This window comes from Eumetopias jubatus, unplaced genomic scaffold, assembly GCF_037043125.1.
Source record: "Eumetopias jubatus isolate StellerSeaLion01/CBP00866 unplaced genomic scaffold, mEumJub1_p1.0 scaffold_10, whole genome shotgun sequence".
Classification (NCBI taxonomy): domain Eukaryota; kingdom Metazoa; phylum Chordata; class Mammalia; order Carnivora; family Otariidae; genus Eumetopias; species Eumetopias jubatus.
The window spans coordinates 13894894-13913838 of NW_028274816.1; the positions used below are offsets into that span (position 1 = coordinate 13894894).

The 18945-nt window shown below is 43.6% G+C and overlaps 1 protein-coding gene across 1 annotated transcript; it reads left to right on the top strand.

Annotated features, from left to right (window-relative positions):
* Positions 1-914: 914 nt before the first annotated feature.
* GINS3 (GINS complex subunit 3) lies at positions 915-11205 on the top strand. Its single transcript, XM_028095177.2, has 3 exons — positions 915-1255; positions 7784-8017; positions 9655-11205. Exons 1-3 carry the CDS (start codon positions 1070-1072, stop codon positions 9883-9885), a joined length of 651 nt encoding a protein of 216 aa, XP_027950978.1. The 5' UTR covers positions 915-1069; the 3' UTR covers positions 9886-11205.
* The last annotated feature ends 7740 nt before the right edge of the window (positions 11206-18945 follow it).

Below are 18945 nucleotides of genomic sequence, written 5' to 3' on the forward strand. Positions count from 1 at the left end.
CTTCTCATTGGCTGAGTTGTGGCTGTTTCTCATTGGCTGGACCTTTGGAGGAAAGAAAACCTTTCTTCCTCTTGCTAAGGTAGTAAAATTGTATCCATGTGCAAAGTCCTTCTCTCCCTGTTGGATTTGTATTGATAAAGAGTGGTAGGGCATGAGAGCTCCCCCTGCTGAATCTCCCGACTCCATCTTAATGAGGTTTATCTTTATTAATTTTCACATAACCATGATCCCTTCCCTACCCCTTTCCCCCAAATAGACAACCGATTGCACCTGACACAGGCACCCATCCAATCTATAGGGTGGCAGGCAACATATGACTGTTACGACCTTCTTCAAAAAGACAAACTGGGCCAATCAGATTTCCTCTTTTAAGGTTCAAATTAAGAGCCACGAAAGGAGATTTCCAGAGGATGGTAAGGAGAACTGGGAGGCTCTGAAGTAAACTCAGGACCTTTGTGAGCCAGACATAGCCTAGTGCTTTCCCCCTCTCTCCTCCTACTCCATCCCTTTCCCATGCCAAAATACTACAAATAGTCCATAACTCTCTGGGGCTAGTGCTGGAGGTTTGGTTTGGTTTTGTAGAAAATAGGTGTGACTTGATCAAGCCTTAGACAGAGGCCACAATGATGCCCTTTTATAAGACCCCAAATGTGTTGCAAAGTGTCTTTAACTACATGTAAACATTTAAACGACCACATAAACAATCTAGTACAAATGCATCCAGCAACGTCAACGGGCATTTCCAGCTCCTTTTTAAGGCTCCCACACTGAGCTCACACTGCGCGGAAGAAATCTTCCCGGGGCGGGTGGGGTACTGCGCCCCGCCCCTGATCACGTGGGACCAAGGCCGCAGGTTGTCGATTGCTTCTGCCTGGGCAAACCCTCCGGGATCGATTGCTCCAGTCTGGCCCGTCCCCGGAGCGGGAAAAATTTCAATCCAGCCGAGCGGCTGCAGCGACCTCCACACCTTTCACAATCCTGAGCTGCGTCCGCTTTTTCAGGCTTTTACATCCCGGACTCCCGGCATCCCACTAGTGGAAGCGGAGAAGTTCAAGCCGCCGCCGCTGCCATGTCCGAGGCTTATTTCCGGGTGGAGTCGGGTGCGCTGGGGCCTGAGGAAAACTTTCTGTCCTTGGACGACATCCTGATGTCCCACGAGAAGCTCCCGGTGCGCACAGAGACCCCCATGCCTCGCCTTGGAGCTTTCTTCCTGGAGCGGAGCGGAGGGGCCGAGACTGACCACGCGATCCCTCAGGTAATCCTTTAGGCGCGAGTTCCTCCTGAAAAGACTACAATTCCCGGTGGGCCTCGCGGCCGCGCCCCAGGCACACTGCCCCTTGGGATTTGTCGTTTTAGGGGGAACCTGGGCTGTACGCACACATGAGTTCTATTGTCCGGTCTCAGCGCGCTGAAGTGGTTTCTGAGCTTTCGCCTTCTGTGTGAAACCAAATGTATGCTAGGTGGTCTTATTTAATTTTTGAAGCTGTCCAAATTGAACAGTGCCCCCACCCGCCCTGTCCTATGTCGAAGGCTTAAGGATTGGCTACTACTGACCGCTTCAGGATCGGGGTTCTGATCCTGTTTGGCTTCTGATACGTCTGGGAACCAAAAATTGCTAGATTCATTCCTGCGCAATGATGACGGTATCAGCAACTGTTTACCGAGGGCTTTAGTGCCGGCGTGGATGGGATGGGGGAGGGATTTTCCCATCTGTTACCCCCTTAATCCTTCAACGACCCTATAGTTAGATAGGGTTACACACTAGGAATCTGAAGCCCAGAAAGGTTGTGTACCTTGCCCAGGATCCCACTGCTTCAAATGGTGAGCTTGGAATTGGAGCCTGGAGCTGTAGCACTTCACATGCAAGTCGGTTCCAGGAACGGGCTCGTCATGGTTATTTTATTACCTCCTTTTTAACCTACATTTTGTTTGGAAGGGTGTGTTTGGCGTGTTTTAGTTTTTAATCAAAGTAATGCATATACAAAGTTTTTTTTTTTAAGATTTTATTTATTTGACAGAGAGAGACACAGCGAGAGAGGGAACACAAGCAGGGGGAGTGGGAGAGGGAGAAAGGCTTCCCGCTGAGCAGGGAGCCCGATGCGGGGCTCGATCCCAGGACCCTGGGATCATGACCTGAGCCTAAGGCACACGCTTAACGACTGAGCCACCCAGGCGCCCCTGCATATACAAAGTTTTAAAGGTCAAATGGTACCAACAAATGTATAACAAAAAATAGTGGGCCCTGCCTTGCTTTCCCCCACTTTTCCTTGCTCCACCCGGTCTGTCGACTTTTTAAATAGTTTCTTTAGCATTCGCCTCTGTTTCTAAATAATAGTCTTAAGCTTGTTTTCTTGCCTTAAAAAATTAAGACATTATTTCTAGGCTTTGCATTATAGTAGATAAGGATTTTGTTCTCGTACACACTGCTGAACAGAGATGCGCTGCCCACACGTTATTCATATTGCCTTCATTTTACCAAATGTCCTTTTTGTGTTCCGGGTTTCCATCCAGGCCACCCCATTGCATTTAGTATCCCATCTCCTTAGGCTGCTCTTGGCTGTGACAGTTTATAAGATTTTCATTGTTTTTAATGACCATGGCAGTTTTGTGGAGTGCTAGTCAGATAATTTGTGGAATGTTCCTCAATTGGGATTTGTCTGATGTTTCCGGCATGGTTAGACTGCAGTGACCTGTCAAAACCTGTTTTGAGGAAGATCACAGAGGTAAAGTGCCATTTTTATGGCATCATATCAAGGACGCATACTGTCGGCATGGCTTATCACATTGATAGGAACCTCCATCACCTGGCTGAGGTAGTGTTTGTCAGGATTCTTCACTATAAAGTTACTTTTTTCCAGGGCGCTTGGGTGGCTCAGCTGGTTAAGCATCCAACTCTTGATTTCGGCTCAGATCATGATCTCAGGGTCATGGGATTGAGCCCAGGGTTGGGCTCTGTGCTCGGAGTGGAGCCTGCTTAGGATTCTCTCCCTCTCCCTCTGCCCCTCCCCACCTCTCTCTCTCTCTCACAAACAAACAAACAAAAAAAGTTACTTTTTTCCACCTTTCCATACTGTTCTCTTTGGGAGGGAGTCATTATGCACACCTCACATAAGGAATGGGGAGTTATGCTCTATTTCTTTGAGGACAGAGTGTCTACATAAATTATTTGGAATTCTTCTGTGTGGGAGATTTGTGTAGGAAGGTTTTTAATGACATATTTAATTTCATTCGTAGATGTAGGACTATTCAGATTTTCTTTTTCTTCCTGTGTTTCTCTTGGTACATTGTTTTCTCCCCTAGGAATTTGACGATTTCATATAAATTTCCAAATGTAATGGTATAATGTTCAAAATACCCTTTTACTATCTTTCTGACATCTGTAGGATTATATTGGTGTCTTGGTTTTTATTCTTGATATGGAGAAATTATGCTCCTTTCATTAGTGTTGCTAGGAGTTTATCAATTGCATTAATCTTTTACTTTTTTTCTTCAAATTTTTATTTAAATTCTAGTTAGTTAAGACACAGTGCAATATGAGTTTCAGGAGTAGAATTCAGTGGTTCATCCCTTACATACAGTACCCAGTGCTCATCACAACAAGTGCCCTTCTTAATGCCCATCCCCCATCTAGCCCACCCCCCACCTACCTCCCTCCCTCAACCCTCAGTTTGTTCTCTGTCATTAAGAATCTATTTTGGTATGTTTCCTTCTCTCTCTCTCTTTTTTCCCCCTCCTATATGTTCATCTGTTTTATTAGCCTTTTAAAAGAACTAACTTATAACTCTGTCAGTTTTCTTCTTTGTACCTTTGTTTTCTAATTCCATTAAGTTCTTATAATTAGTTCTTTCCTGCTACTTTCTTTGGGTTTAATTTTGTATTGTTTCCCACCCCTCACAATCCTGCCCATGCATTTTGAGATGGGCCCCCAGGTCATTGATTTTTCAGCCTTCCTTTATGCATTTTTTAGTTGTACATTTCCTCTGAGCACAGCTTTAACTGCATTCCACAAGTTTTGATTTGTTATGTTTTATTTTCATATCCGTGAGTTCAAAATAATTTCTCATTTCCATTGTGATTTCTTCTTTGACTCATTATTTAGAAGACCAGTGCTTAATTCCAAACATGTTGGGATTTCACTCTTCATCTTTTTTATTTTTGATTTCTAGTTTAATTCATTACACTATGGCCAGAGAATGTAGTCTGAAAGATTTCAGTCATTTGAAAGTTAAGGCTTGTGGGGCGCCTGGGTGGCTCAGATGGCTAAGCGTCTGCCTTCGGCTCAGGTCATGATCCCAGGGTCCGGGGATCGAGCCCCACATTGGGCTCCTGGCTCAGCAAAGAGCCTGCTTCTCCCTCCCTCTGCCTCTCTCCCTGCTCATGCTCTCTCTCTCTCTCTAGAGAGTGTCTAAGATGAATAAATAAAATCTTAAAAAAAAAAAGAAAGTTAAGGCTTGTTTTATACTGCAGCATAAAATCCATTTAGCCATTCTATATGCACTTGAGCAGATGTGTGTTATGAAGTCATTGTGTGTTTTAAATAATGTAAGTTAGGTCAAGTTTGCTATTTGTTTCATTGAGGTCTTCTATATTTTTACTGGTTTTTTTGGTTATTATTTATCTAAAGAGATATGCCAAAGTCTCCTGCTATGATTATAGATTCATCTGTTTCTCCTTTTACTTCTGTCAGTTTAGACATACCTATCTTTTTCCTGTGGATATGATGACCCTTTGTTATTGTCAGATGTCCCCTTTATCTCTAGTATGCTCCTTCCTTTGACTACTATTTGCATGGCAGTTTTCAACCTTTCTGTTTATTTATATTTAAGATATATCTCTTTTAAGCAGCATATAGTTGGGTTTTGTTTTTATTCGGTTAGACAATTTTCCAATTGGTGTATTTAATTTGTTTACATTTAATGTAATTACTGATATATTTGTGTTTACTTTTGCCTTCCTACTTTTTACTTTGTGTCCTGCATTTCCTTATTTCTTCCTGGGATCATTTTCATTCTCCCTTCAAGATTTCCTTACTCTGTGTCTTCTGGTGATAAATTCTCCATTTCTGTCTGTACAAGGGATCCCCAAGACCAACCCCGGGTTTGATGATTCACTAAGAGAACTCAAAGGACTCAGCATACAGTCATTCTTATGTTTAAATTTTAATACAATAAAAGGATACAGAGTAAAATCAGCAAAGGGAAAGGGTATGTGGGATGAAGTTTGCAGAAAGCTGGACACAAGCTTCCAAGAGTCCTGTCCCGGTGGAGTCACACAGGATGCACTGAATTTCTCCAATAATGCATTATGACAACACGTGTGAAATATTAGTGTACCAGGGAAGCTCATGAGAGAGTCAGTACCCAAGGTCTTACTGAGAGCTAGTTACATAGGGCACTCTACCTAACATATAGCAAGAGTCCAGGCTCCCAGAAGAAAAGCAGGTATTCAACATAAACCACATTGTGCAAACTGGTTAAGCACAATGAGGTACTCGTATCCATTCTGAGAATAGTGGGAACCCTCCTGAAACCCAGGTTCCAGGACACCCACCAAGGACCAACCTTGTAAGCAGGCCCTTCTAAGGAGGGCAGTCTTGGGCTTGCTCTGTTAACTTTCTGCACATGGGCGCCTGGGTGGCTCAGTTGGTTAAGCGACTGCCTTTGGCTCAGGTCATGATCCTGGAGTCCCGGGATCGAGTCCCACATCGGGCTCCCTGCTCAGCAGGGAGTCTCCTTCTCCCTCTGACCCTCTTCCCTCTCATGCTCTCTATCTCTCAAATAAATAAAATCTTAAAAAAAAAAAAACTTTCTGCACATTTCCTGTATGAAAATGCCTTTATTTCCCCTTTGCTTTTAAAGGATATTTTAACTGGGTATAGAATTTTAGATTTGCAGTTATTTCAGGCCTTTTTAAAAGATGTCATTCTAGGGCGCCTGGGTGGCTCAGTCGGTTAAGCGTCTGCCTTCGTCTCAGGTCATAATCCCGGGGTCCTGGGATCGAGCCCCACATCAGGCTCCCTGCTCAGTGGGGAGTCTGCTTCTCCCTCTCCCTCTGACTGCCACTCCCTCTGCTTGTGCTCTCTCTCTCTCTCTCAAATAAATAAAATCTTTTAAAAAATAAATAAATAAAAGATGTTGTTCCATTTTCATTGTTTTGTGTCTTCCATCATTTCAGTTGAGGGGTTGGCTTTGACTCTTTTAGCTCTTTTTGTAAAGGAGATGTGTTCTCACCCCCACCAGCAGTGCTTTCTGAGATTTTCTCTAGGTCTTCATCTTCCAGCAATTTGAGTAAGATATGCTGAGTTGTGGTTTTATTAGTATTTTTCCTACTTGGTGTTCATATGTTCCTAGAATCCATGATGTGATATCTCTTTTTAATTTTGGAAAATCCATGGCCATTTTCTTTTCACATACTTCCTTTGCTTCAATCTATTCCTCCTCTCTTTCTGGGCTTCAAATTACATGCAGGTTAGACTCCTTTTCTTCTTTCTTTCCTTCTTTCTTTCTTTCTTTCTTTCTTCCTTCCTTCCTTCCTTCCTTCCTTCCATATTCCATATTCCATATTCCATATTCCATATTCGACTTCTCATGCTCTTTTCTGTATTTTCTTTCTATGCTTCAGTTGGATATTTTCTATTCACCCTTTTTTCAATTCATGACCCTCTATCTGTGTCAAATCTGGTAAGCCTCCAGTCAAATGTGACTTAATCTATTGAGTTCTTTTTTTTTTAAGTGGGGAGAGGGAGAGGGAGAATCCCAATGGGGGGCTCAGTCTCACGACCCTGAGATCATGACCTGAGCTCTGAGATCGTGACCTGAGCCAAAATCGAGTCGGATGCTTAACCAGCTGAGCCACCCAGGTGCCCCTCCCCCGCATCGAGTTCCTAAATTTCAATTCTTGGATTTCTCAGATCTGGAATTTCCATTTGATTTTTTAAAATTTATTTTAAAGTTGGTGCCTAATTACTCTTGATATCTGGTACAGAAATTGGACTTAATTGTCTCTATCCTTTTTTTTTTCAAATCTTGGTCCCTTATGTTCTGGCTGCTTCAGCAGCCTTGAACTCAACATTTGTCTCCCCGGCCCTGGGAGGTTGGCTAAAAGCTCTGCTCACACACACTGCAAAGCTGAGTCCACCTTTTGCAACAGTTCTGCTCTGTGAGAGTTCTATGCTGTTGTTACCTCTTTCAACTTAGTTAGGTTTGACTTTTATTTTTTTGGATATTTCTTTTAATTTCTGGTTGGTCGTGGCTACCTCACAATATTTTCCAATTCTGTTAAGACTTTAAAAATATAGAGAGATTTATCTTTTCTGCCATATCTGAAGCGGGATACAGAGGAGCTGTGGTCTGAGCTCAGGCTGATACTGTTTTTCCTTATAGCCCCCAGCACCCAGGGTGGTACTTCTTAGCACATAGTAGGCCCCCAATAAGTGTATATGAGGAACAGATATTGAATATTCAAAGAAAGCAGAAATGTTTATTTTATTTCTGAAGTATCTGCAATTGGAAGTTTTTATTTATGTGAGTTAGAAAACTTTCCCTTTATACCACATTTTTGTTCTGTACTATGCTTTTGTTGAATAAATCCATTTCTCTTACCATTCCATCATGACATAAAACTTCAGTTTTTCAGGTCACAACCAGATCTTCTGCATGTGATAGCCCTACCCCCAGAGAGAATAGGCACCACTGATATTTGCCCAGGGCGTGTGTATTTCCTTTCTGCCGCACACATTTACTATGTGATTTATTGTTAAAATCGGTATTCTTGTCTGACGCAGGGCTCAAAGCTTGAACTCCCCTTGTGGCTGGCAAAGGGACTTTTTGACAACAAGCGACGGATCCTTTCTGTGGAACTTCCCAAGATCTACCAACAAGGTTGGAGGACGGTGTTCAGTGCCGATGCCAATGTGGTGGACCTCCACAAGCTGGGGCCCCATTTCTATGGGTTTGGCTCCCAGCTCCTGCATTTCGACAGTCCAGAGAATGCAGACATTTCCCAGTCTCTCCTGCAGGCAAGTGATTGACCTGAAAACCTAGGGCCCTGCATGTGCGCCAGGAGCCCGTGTGGCAGCCAGCAGGCTTCACTATTCCCCAGGGAAGTGTATCATTTATACAGTTAGTTTATTCATTTTTCCACATCAGCCGACAATTAGACTGGGTTTGCTGATTATATACATACTTAAAAATGATTGGTCTGCGGCTCTTCATATTTGCTTGTTTAGAGTTGGGACCAACAGGAAGTCCTAGAAATAAGAAAGGGATGATGGTTGATCACAGGGGACAGGCAGCAAATGCACCAGCCCAGCCCGGGGACTGGCCTGAGGGCTCCTATCAGGAATGCGCATGTTGCTTGTTCCCCTCCCTTGCTCTGGGGTTAAGACATGGCTCTGCTGTGTACTCATGGTGTCATTTGGTCAAGCTACTTGACCTCTCCAGGCTTCTCAATTTTTCACCTGTTAAGTGGTGATATAATAGTGCCAAAATTATTGCACCACAGTGAGATTATGTTGTGCTGTTTCATAAATGGTATCCATTACTGTTATGGTCCGTGGACAAGACAGTGTTATACACATAGTACCATCCTTTATGATATGACCTTATTTTAACTTATTGTGTAATAGGAGAAGAAACCACCTTTTCTACCTGTTTTACTCCCTCATTTCTAGCTTTATAAGCACTGGTGGCTGAAGACACATTTTCTCCCCAGACCGTGCACATGCCCTCCAACAGGCTCAAGGCTTATTTGGGCTAACGTGCACTGGTGCTGTTTTTAATGTGGATAGTTAAGAAAAATTTCATTGCTCTCCATTCAGATAAAGAAGCCAATACACAGACTATAGACCATTGGAGCTTAGGAAACTCTTGTGAGCAGAAAGCTAAAAATGAGAAAGACCCATTTGTCTTACAATATCTCCAGGACACGTTCTTGAACTGGAACACTGCCCTTTGCTAGTGAGTTCCATGTTTTCTTTTCCCATCACTGCTTTGAAGTCCTATAAAGTTGCTTATACATAAGGTGACATTGCCACAAGGCAGTGGAAGAAACTGAAGCCAGGGCTCGTGGCTTGGTCTCGGAGCCCTGGGATAGAATGACACCCCTAGATCACATGTGTCTCTGTCCTGCTCTCAGACTGAAAAAAGTAGAAAATGCGTTCAGTTAGATCAGGAGTCTTCTCTGTTGAAACCTGCACATGTCACAGTACATTATTATGGCCTTTGTCACTAATAACAATAACGCGTAATGCTTTTCAAGGAGCTTCCTCTTGCCAGCCATTTGTAAGGTGCTCTACATGTGTTCCTTCATTGGTTTCCCTAACAACCCCTTGGATTTTCCTAACAGTCCATTTCACAGATGGGGACATCAAGGCATGGTGACGTGAAATAACTTCCTCGAGTGGTAAAGGCGCCTCAGACCTCCATCCGACTGAGTTCTACACCAAAGTCTTTCCCTTTGTGACATCTAAATGTTCAGGGATGGTGCGCCTGGCTGGCTCAGTCGGTGGAGCGTGCAACTCTTGATCTCAGGGTTGTGAGATCGAGCGAGCTCCGCTTGAACTTGGTGTAGAGATTACTTAGAAATAAAATCTTTAAAACGAAAAGGTTTGGGGGTAAGAACGGATCTGAGTTCTCTCACTCCCTTCTCCTTCAGACATTCATTGGACGTTTTCGCCGCATCATGGACTCCTCCCAGAACGCTTACAATGAAGACACTTCAGCACTGGTGGCCAGGCTGGACGAGATGGAGAGGGGCTTGTTTCAAACAGGACAGAAAGGACTGAACGACTTCCAGTGTTGGGAGAAGGGGCAGGCTTCTCAGATCACAGCCTCCAGCCTCGTTCAGAACTATAAGAAGAGAAAACTCACTGACATGGACGACTGAAGGCCAGAAGAACACAGAAGTGTTCCCATGGAGGGAACCTCCCTGTGTGTCCTTGATAGGAGCCTCATTGACCTTGTATAGGACCAGAACCATGTCTCATGTCATGACTTATTTCCCGCAGCAGTCCTGGAAGTGGTACCATCTGGTTGGGGAAGGACGTGCGGGAGGATGTCCCTGGCCTATAAGAAACATGAGACTGTCCCACCCTGCTGACCCACAGCCCAGGCCTACTTACCCCATGAACCCCCAGCCGGGGAGACACCAAAGTCCTTCATAAAGAAGGATGGTTAGTACATGCATCAAAGTACAGTTGGAACTGGGATCCCTTGTGTCCGGGAGTGTGACAGCCTCCGATGTCCAGTTTCACTAGCTCCAAAGGACAGGTACAAATGGGCCATCTCCGCCTGCTCACAAATGTTCTCTGGAGTTTAACTGCCCCATCTTCCTCGTGGGTGCTCAGAGTACAGCACCCCCAGGATGCCGGCCTTACTTGGGTCCCCTGCCTGTGGGGAGTTACCCCAATTTCCAAAGACAGTTGCCAATAATAAAGAAGAAAAAGGAGAAGGCAGATGAATGGCAAGGCTTTTACTAAGGGGAAAGCATTGCTTTCCTTGTCTGTCATCAGGGCTTTGGGGTCTGGGAATCACAGATCTCTGCAGTCAGCCTGGATGGGAAATGGTTAACCCAAGCCTGGCTTTTGTCTGGAGATCTTCAGAGCCACCTGCACAGCAGTTCCTTCCTTCCCTAGAAAAGCTGCCAGGGAGTCATTTGGAATCGCAAAGTAGTTATTAAAGGGTGTTAACCAGCCCTTCTTACACTGAAAGCTGGACTTTAGGGTGGCTGGTTAGGAAGGGCCCCATTTGAGAAGCTTCATGTGGCAAATATAAGTAGGCAGGAGACCTTGACGATGTTTTTCCTCTTCAGTAAATTCAGCAGCGTTATTACCTGTAGGATTCCTGACCATTTACTGAGGAACTGTTTCAGCAAGCCCAGAGCTCTTCCCTGGAGATCAAGGCGGAAACCTGGGGCTGAGTAAGAAGCGTCGTTCCCTGCAGGCCACCCTGTTCGAAGGGTCGTTGTCTCCGCATTGACTTCCCACAATGAGTGACAGTTGTCTTTGTCATTAGAAATTATAAAGGGATTTGGGAATCCAGATTGTGCAGGTGTCTCCCTGCAAACTTAGAATTTTTAAAATGCATGTTTCAAGATGGAACCAGTGTTTTTATAATTTGATTTTGGTGCTAAATAAATGATCCATTTTGCACATGAATACATTCTGTACAAGTACTATTTCTGTAACTCGAGTACTACAGATGATCAGACAAAAGTGATCAGAGAATTTTGTCTTTGATCGTATTCGGCAGTAATGCCCAACCAAATCCGTGTTTTAGTGGCTGCTCTTTTGTTTGCACCAGACTTATGAATATGAGGGATGTGCTCTGTAGGAACGAGATGTGTTCCAGAAAGGTGGGCCTTCCATCGCTAGCACAGCATTGACATATAGCCAGGGCCCCGGGCACGATTCATAGTCAGAATGAGAAAAGTGTATTATTTCATTTTTGGATTCACTGTTTTCACAGATAGCTTTGTATTTAAAGTCCATCCTAAGGCTGCTGCCATTTTTTTCTCTTATTGGGAAAAGAAAATTGTGCAGGAGTCACATGCCAGGAATATGTGGGTATGCATGTGCAGAATTTATTCCCTGTTTTACATTTTGAACAGATTATTATAAGTAGCTTTTGAAACCTATTTCCAGTTACAAGGTAGCCTTTAAGCCTTTCAATTACTGCCCCTCTACCCTACAGTCCTCCCCAAATTAGGCTTATAGATTACTATTTGATCCCTTCAAAGAGGTGAATTTTTCAAAATGAGTCCACAAATGACTCGAATAGCAAATTGCTCTTAAAATCAAGTGGGGAAATGTGTATCCTTTCCCCTTAAGGCTCTGTTCCCAGGTAACTGGCCATAGTTATATGCAAAGACCTCACCATATTCAGGTTTTTCCCTGGGACCATCTGGGCTGCCAGGGGGGTGGGGCAAGTCTTCATCTCCTGGGTCCATCCCTCCTACCCTCTTTGATCTCTGAACTTTGGACAGCCCCAGGCTCAGTCCTCTGGTCTCTCCTAACCGTTCTCACTTCCGAGAGCATCTTGTCCCATCTCAAGCTTTAAATACCATCTATGTGCTGTTGACTGCCCAAAATTTGATCTCTAGCTCAGACCCCTCCCTCCAACTCCAGACTTGGATCCAGCCACCTGCTTGACATTTCTATTTCAACATCTGACCTAACATGGCTGAAATGGAGCCGATCTTCCTCAGTCTGCTCCTATAATCTTTCTCTTCTCTGTTTCTGACAACGCCATCCTTCCCTGTTGCACAGGACAAAAACCTGGGTGCCTCCTTGGCCCTGCCCTTCCTCTCCATATCTTTTGGGTCTACCTTCAAATCACCTGCACAATCTAACCATGTCTTCCCCACCGCCAGTCTTGCACTGGATGGTTGTGGTCGCCTCCCAACTGCCCCCCTGCATCCACCCTCCACCCCACCCTGAGACTTATCACCATAGCAGCGGAGTGGTCTTGTTCAAAAATAAATCAGATCTTATTCATTCTCAGCTCAAAACCCTCCCATCTCCGAGAAAAAGGTCATTCTGCCATCCCAGCCCCTTTTGTTAAGAAGGTCACTTAACCCCAGTGATATGGTATAGAAATTTTTAAATTTATTTTTATTGTTATGTTAATCACCATACAGTACATCATTAGTTTTTGATGTAGTGTTCCATGATTCATTGTTTGTGCATTACACCCAGTGCTCCACGCAGAATGTGCCCTCTTTAATACCCATCACCAGGCTGGCCCATCCCCCAACCCCCTCCCCTCTAGAACCCTCAGTTTGTTTTCCAGAGTCCATCATCTCTCATGATTTGTCTCCCCCTCCGATTTCCCCCCCTTCATTCTTCCCCTCCTGCTATCTTCTTTTTTTTTTCTTAACATATATTGCATTATTTGTTTCAGAAGTACAGATCCGTGATTCATCAGTCTTGTACAATTCACAGTGCTCACCATAGCACATACCCTCCCCAATGTCTGTCACCCAGCCACCCCATCCCTCCCATCCCAGCCCCACTCCAGCAACCCTCAGTTTGTTTCCTGAGATTAAGAATTCCTATCAGTGAGGTCATATGATACATTTCTTTCTCTGATTGACTTATTTCACTCAGCATAACACCCTCCAGTTCCATCCACGTCGTTGCAAATGGCAAGATCTCATTCCTTTTGATGGCTGCATAATATTCCATTGTGTATATATACCATCTCTTCTTTATCCATTCATCTGTCGATGGACATCTTAACTTTTTCCACAGTTTGGCTATTGTGGACTAATTTATTTTTTTAAAGATTTACTTATTTTAGAGAGGTGAGCAGGAAGAGGGGCAGAAGGAGAGAATCTCCAGCAGAATCCCCGATGCAGGGCTTAATCTCAAGACCCTGAAATCATGACCTGAGCTGAAATCAAGAGTGTGATGCTTAACCGACTGAGTCACCCAGGCGCCCATGGTGTAGAAATTTTTTAATGCTTCTGTAGCAGAAGTAATTTGTTTCTTATTTTAAATAAAAATTTCACATTCTGCCTAAGAGATCTCTCAGTATCGTGCAGTGTTTCTCATTAATCTCTCAGCACCACAGGACCTGAGAATTTTCTGGAATGCTGCATCTGGATTCGTGCAATCAGAATGCAGAAGTATTGAGTGACTTGCTCAGGTCAGTGCCACTGTGAATCTATCTGTTCTCCTCTGTTCCCCCATCCTTCAAGAAACCCCAAAAGAGCTTTTCATCTTTATGCTTGAAACAGTTGTGTTTAAATGAAAATATAATATTTTACACATCTTAGCAAAGGAAAATATGCAGAGGCCTGTGTGTTTCTGAAAGCAGATATCTTTGTGTTTAAAAGAAAAATCTATACTTGAGTAACTTGTTGAACAAAATGTAGGATAGATGCTTAACTATAAGAACCTTAATCTTAAAATCCTTATCTAGTATGGGTAAGCTGAAATTTTTAATTTAGATACACACAGATAATTTCTAAAAGATAATTAAATACCCTAAAACCTAAAGAAAAGTGTTTGAATTTGGAGTTCTGTTGCTCACTCTTGATATCACTATTTTGAATGAGCAGTAAACCTCCCATCCTTGGGCGCCTGGGTGGCTCAGATGGTTAAGCGTCTGCCTTCGGCTCAGGTCAGGATCCCAGGGTCCTGAGATCGAGTCCCTCATCAGGCTCCCTGCTCCTTGGGAGCCTGCTTCTCCCGCTGCTTCTCTCTCTCTCTGTCTCTCATGAATAAATAAATAAAAATCTATTAAAAAAAAAAACCTCCCATCCTTAATGAAGAGTGAATAAAATGTATATGAATCAAGGGGAAGCCTGAGACAATGTAGAACCATGCTCTCCTACTGAGAGTAAATGATTAACAAAAGTGACAGGCCCAGCCTGCTTTTGTTTGAGCTCATTTTGTTGATTTTTCCAGGCTCGTGCATTTCTGCCTAGCACAGAGACACTGAGACCCAGCTCACTTGCCTGGCAACCTTCCTTAGGACAGGAGCGTTCTCCTTCCGGGGTACCCTCTCCCATTGCCTGTGCTGTGGTTTAGGGGAAGGTACAAATGGGGCTGACCCCCCTGCCCCGAAGCCAGAGGTCTCCTTTGTGTGTCTGCTCTTCAGAGATCAGAGTCAAGTGTACTAACGGGGCACCATTCCACTAAACCTTTTGTATTTGGGAGTGGTCTAGATTTCTACGACAGTGTGTGAAGATCATATAGAGAGGCGCCCTGTATCCTTCCACAGTGTTCCCCCACAGCTTACGTAACTGTGTGCATTTATTAAACTCTGCTAACTAAGCCACAGGCTTTATTCACATTTCACCAGTTTTTCTACGAATGCCCTTTTCCTGTCCCAGAATGCAATTTAAAATCCTCTGTTGCATTTAGGGGGCAATCGTTTTTGAAAGCAAAAAAGAACATCAGACTCTTCCCTATATTAATTTAAGCTTAGCTTATTGGAAAGGTTTCACTGCATTGATGTAGGTCAGGGTGGCCAACTAGGGGCCTGTTAGGCCTGGCCCAGGAGCAAGCTGCTGGTCATTTTATCAAGAAGGCAGAGTATTCGCTGTTCACCTGAAAATGTCACTCCCCAGTACTTGGACCTGACGGGAAGAAGTCTATGATTTCACTTAAAGCTTTTTGCATTCTCCCTCTGACAGCAATAACAAGATTTTCTCCCCTTTCCCTTCTGGCACATAAAAGCTAATTTTCTTTGTGTCTAAATGAGTTTAAACAGGGCACAGCTTTATACACCAACATTATTAACAAGTGTCAGGACAGCTCTGAAAATAGTCCTGGGAACTGCTAGTGTTTCAGAATCCATAAAGGGAGCGCACAGAACCAGCTAATCCTTGCAGACATCTCCCACCTATGCCCAATTAAAAAAAAAAAATCCCAGAGTTTTAGATCTTTATGACCTCTGCTCCTGTATCACCCTTGAGAGTTTATTTGATTCCCACACAATTTCCGTGACTCCCTTTGTGCAATGAACATTCTTCCCTGAGGACAGTTTCTTTTCTTTGGATACGGAAAAGCAAATGAGTGGCTAAGCAGTAGAGATTCAAATGCCACCAGTGAGGTCAGAGAATGGGGTGTGATTTATTGAAGGGAACATGCGGTGAAGATGAATGGTGACGCTTGAAGACCGGAGACAGAAACCAGTAGTAAGAGTCGGCATGTGCCAGAACCATCGGTTGGGAGAGGAGACAACAGTTGTCCCCAGAGAGTGGCCGTATCTTAATGGGAATAAGAAGGCTTGGCGCTCAGCTATCTTGTAGGCTCAGGGGCAAAGCACTTCACAAAACTTTTCAAAAGACACTGTCATTTTTCAAATTTAGCATTTCATGTTCACGTCTTTATCCAAGATTCCAGATAAATATTAAGTAATGTGCCTCTTTTCAAATCATTGAGAAGTCCAAGAGAGGTTTTCTCAAGCTCAGGCCTTGATCCACATTTCAGAGGATGCTCCTGGCTGAATGTCCAGATCATTTCAAAGATCTTTAGGGGGAGCTGTCCGTATAACCTGATACATGGTGTGTATATCTGGCCAGCAGTGCAAATTAAGTTCTGCAATATTTAAGGCATTTTTCAAAAGACATTAATAAAAACCGACAAACCTCACTCCATTTTGAAAGACTAGTTATCTTCATAGACTGCTGTGATTTTAAAAGGCTTTTCTGCCACTGCACTAAGACAAACCCTAGGAAAAAATGTGTTGAGTTATGTGTTTGTATTTGTTGAGAAAACGGAGTGTAGCTGAGTTACATGGAGGTGAGGGGATTGCCTTGCTTAATTACAGCTGAAGCATACTCACCTCCTTCCATGTCGCCCATGAGGGTTCCGTGGGGACCTGCACCGCACAACAGCTCTCTCAGGGAAGGCGTGATGTCTTCAGGCCTCTGACATGGTCATTAACTCTGGGAAGCCAAAGAAAGAGAACTCGTATAGGGGTGGCTTCTTGATAGTATTTTCCATGGGACCCCTTTGTTTAGTGATTCCATCCCCGTTCCTTCCCAGAAACGTAGTGGTTGGTAGATGGCTGCCTGATGACCCACTCATTCTCTGTCTGACTTGGACCAAAGTGCAGGAAGGTGCAGGCTAAAGAGTTCTCGCAATCCTGGGGGCAGTGGGGGCGCTGCGTCAGGCGCAGTTCGCAGTCGGGCTCTTTCCTCCTGCCCCGGGGTCTTTCCTGGTGCCTCCTGTTCCCAGCCTCTAGCCTCCACTCTGGGTTCGGTGCCCAGAATTTGTTTTGGAGGCAGTGACACGCCTGCTCTTTCCAAATTCTTCCCCCAAATAAGCAGATATTGGAATAATGGAGTGTTTCTTACCAGATCTCTCTAAACTAGCAGCTGTGATGCTGTAGCTTAGAGCCAAAGGGGCCCTCGGGGATTAACTAATACAGGCTGTAAAAAATACCTGCTCTTTTTAAGTAATCTCTATACCCAAACTGGGGCTCGAACTCATGACCCTGAGATCAGTAGTTGCACGCTCTACTGACTGAGCCAGCCAGGCGCCCCTGTAAAAAATACTTTTTATCATGTTATATACATGTCAATATGTTTAAAAGAATGTATGTGCCCTAAGTTTATGGCACATGTTAATCACAATATGAACACCTGTGGATGTCTACTCATTTAAGTTCTGGAACACAATCAGTGCTTCTGGGTTCCTTCTGCATCATGTCCCTGCCGCCCCCCCCCCCCCCCACCCGCAGAGTAACCACTATCCTGGATTTTATGTTTATGTATATATCTAATGAATATATTGTTTTGGTTTGGTTTCGAAATTTGTCAAGTGCCACGCTGCCTGCATCTTGCCTCTTTTACTCAATTTTATGTTTGAACTTCCAACCACCCTAGTGCAGCTCCTTTTTACCACTAAACAATAACCTATTGATAGGAACATGCCACGATTTCCAGAAGTCTTCTCTCATCACTGGAGATTTGGTTCACATCCCACAAACATTGTCACCGTGCACATTCTTCGACACATCTGGGTCATTTATTTGAGAGTTTCTCTGGGGTGAGTTTCACCCGAGTGAAATTGCTGGCTTGTTGGCCCTGTGGGTGCTTGACCTCACAAGATAGTACAGAAATGTACCAATCTGCTCTCTGATCAGCTGTGTTTGAGTCCTCATTATTAGAGTTCTTAACTTTTGCCCATTTAGTGGGTATAAAATAACTCTTCGTGACGCTGATTTGCATTTTGCTGATCTAATGATTTGCCTCACTAATGACGCTGATTTTTTTTTCAATATGTTCACTAGCTGTTCATGCTCCTTCTTCTCTGAAGTTTTTTTTTTTTTAATGTGTTTTGCCTGTTTTTCTACTAGGTTGTTTGTTTTCTCCTTACTGATCTATAGGACTGTTCTGGATACTGATCTTTGTCGGTTATCCGTGTTACAAAAATATCTCCCAGTTTGTAGCTTGTCTTTTAATTTTCTTTATTGTACTCTTGGTGCATAGAAAGGTTCTTCACCCACTTTTTTAACAGAAGCGAGAATAGGCACAAACAGGTGATAGGAATTCCTCAGTATAAAAGTGTTACTACAGAAGAATGAAGTTGGAACCTTACCTAACACCGTACACAAAATTTAACTCAAAATGGGTTAAAAATCTAAACATAAGGGGCGCCTGGGTGGCTCACTCAGTTAAAGCAGCTGCTTTCGGCTCAGATCATGATCCAGGGTCCTGGGATCGAGCCCCACATCAGGTCCTTGCTCAGTGAAAGCTTGCTTCTCCCTCTCCCTCTGCCTGCTCTGCCTATTTGGCTCTCTCTGTGTCAAATAAATAAATAAAATCTTTTTAAAAAATCTAAACATAAGACCTAAAAGTATAAAACTCCTGGAAAAAAAAAATAGGGAAAATCTTCATGATATTGGCTGTGGTAATGATTTCTTGGATCTGACACCAAAAGCCCAGGTAACAGAAGCAAAAATAGGCAAATGGGACTACATCAAACACGAAGCATTTCTGCACATCAAAGGAAACAACAGCATGAAAAGGAAAACACAAAATGGGAGAAAGTATTTGCAAATCATGTATCTGAGGTGGAGTTAATTTTCAGAATATATCACCAACTCCTACAACTCAACAACAACAAACCAACCTGATTAAAAGTTGGGCAAAGGACTGCATGACTTTTCTCTAAAAATGACATACACATGGCCAACAAACATGAAAAGATGCTCAACATCTCTAATCATTAGGGAAATGCTAATCAAAACCACAGTGAGATACCACCTCACACTCATTAGGATGGCTACTATCCAAAAAACAAAACAAAACAAAAACAAAAAAACAGAAAACAACAATTGTTGGCAAAGATGTGGAGAAATTGGAACTCTTTTTTTTTAAGATTTATTTATTTATTTGAAAGAGAATGAGAGAGACAGAGAGCACATGAGAGGGGGAAGGGTCAGAGGGAGAAGCAGACTCCCCGCTGAGCAGGGAGCCCGACGCGGG

Excerpts from the sequence above, each read along its gene's own strand:
- GINS3 (XM_028095177.2), top strand. The coding sequence starts at position 1,070 with ATGTCCGAGGCTTATTTCCGGGTGGAGTCGGGTGCGCTGGGGCCTGAG. Across the intron at positions 1,256-7,783 it reads CTGACCACGCGATCCCTCAG|GGCTCAAAGCTTGAACTCCC; the intron begins GTAATCCTTTAG and ends TGTCTGACGCAG. Across the intron at positions 8,018-9,654 it reads TTTCCCAGTCTCTCCTGCAG|ACATTCATTGGACGTTTTCG; the intron begins GCAAGTGATTGA and ends CTTCTCCTTCAG.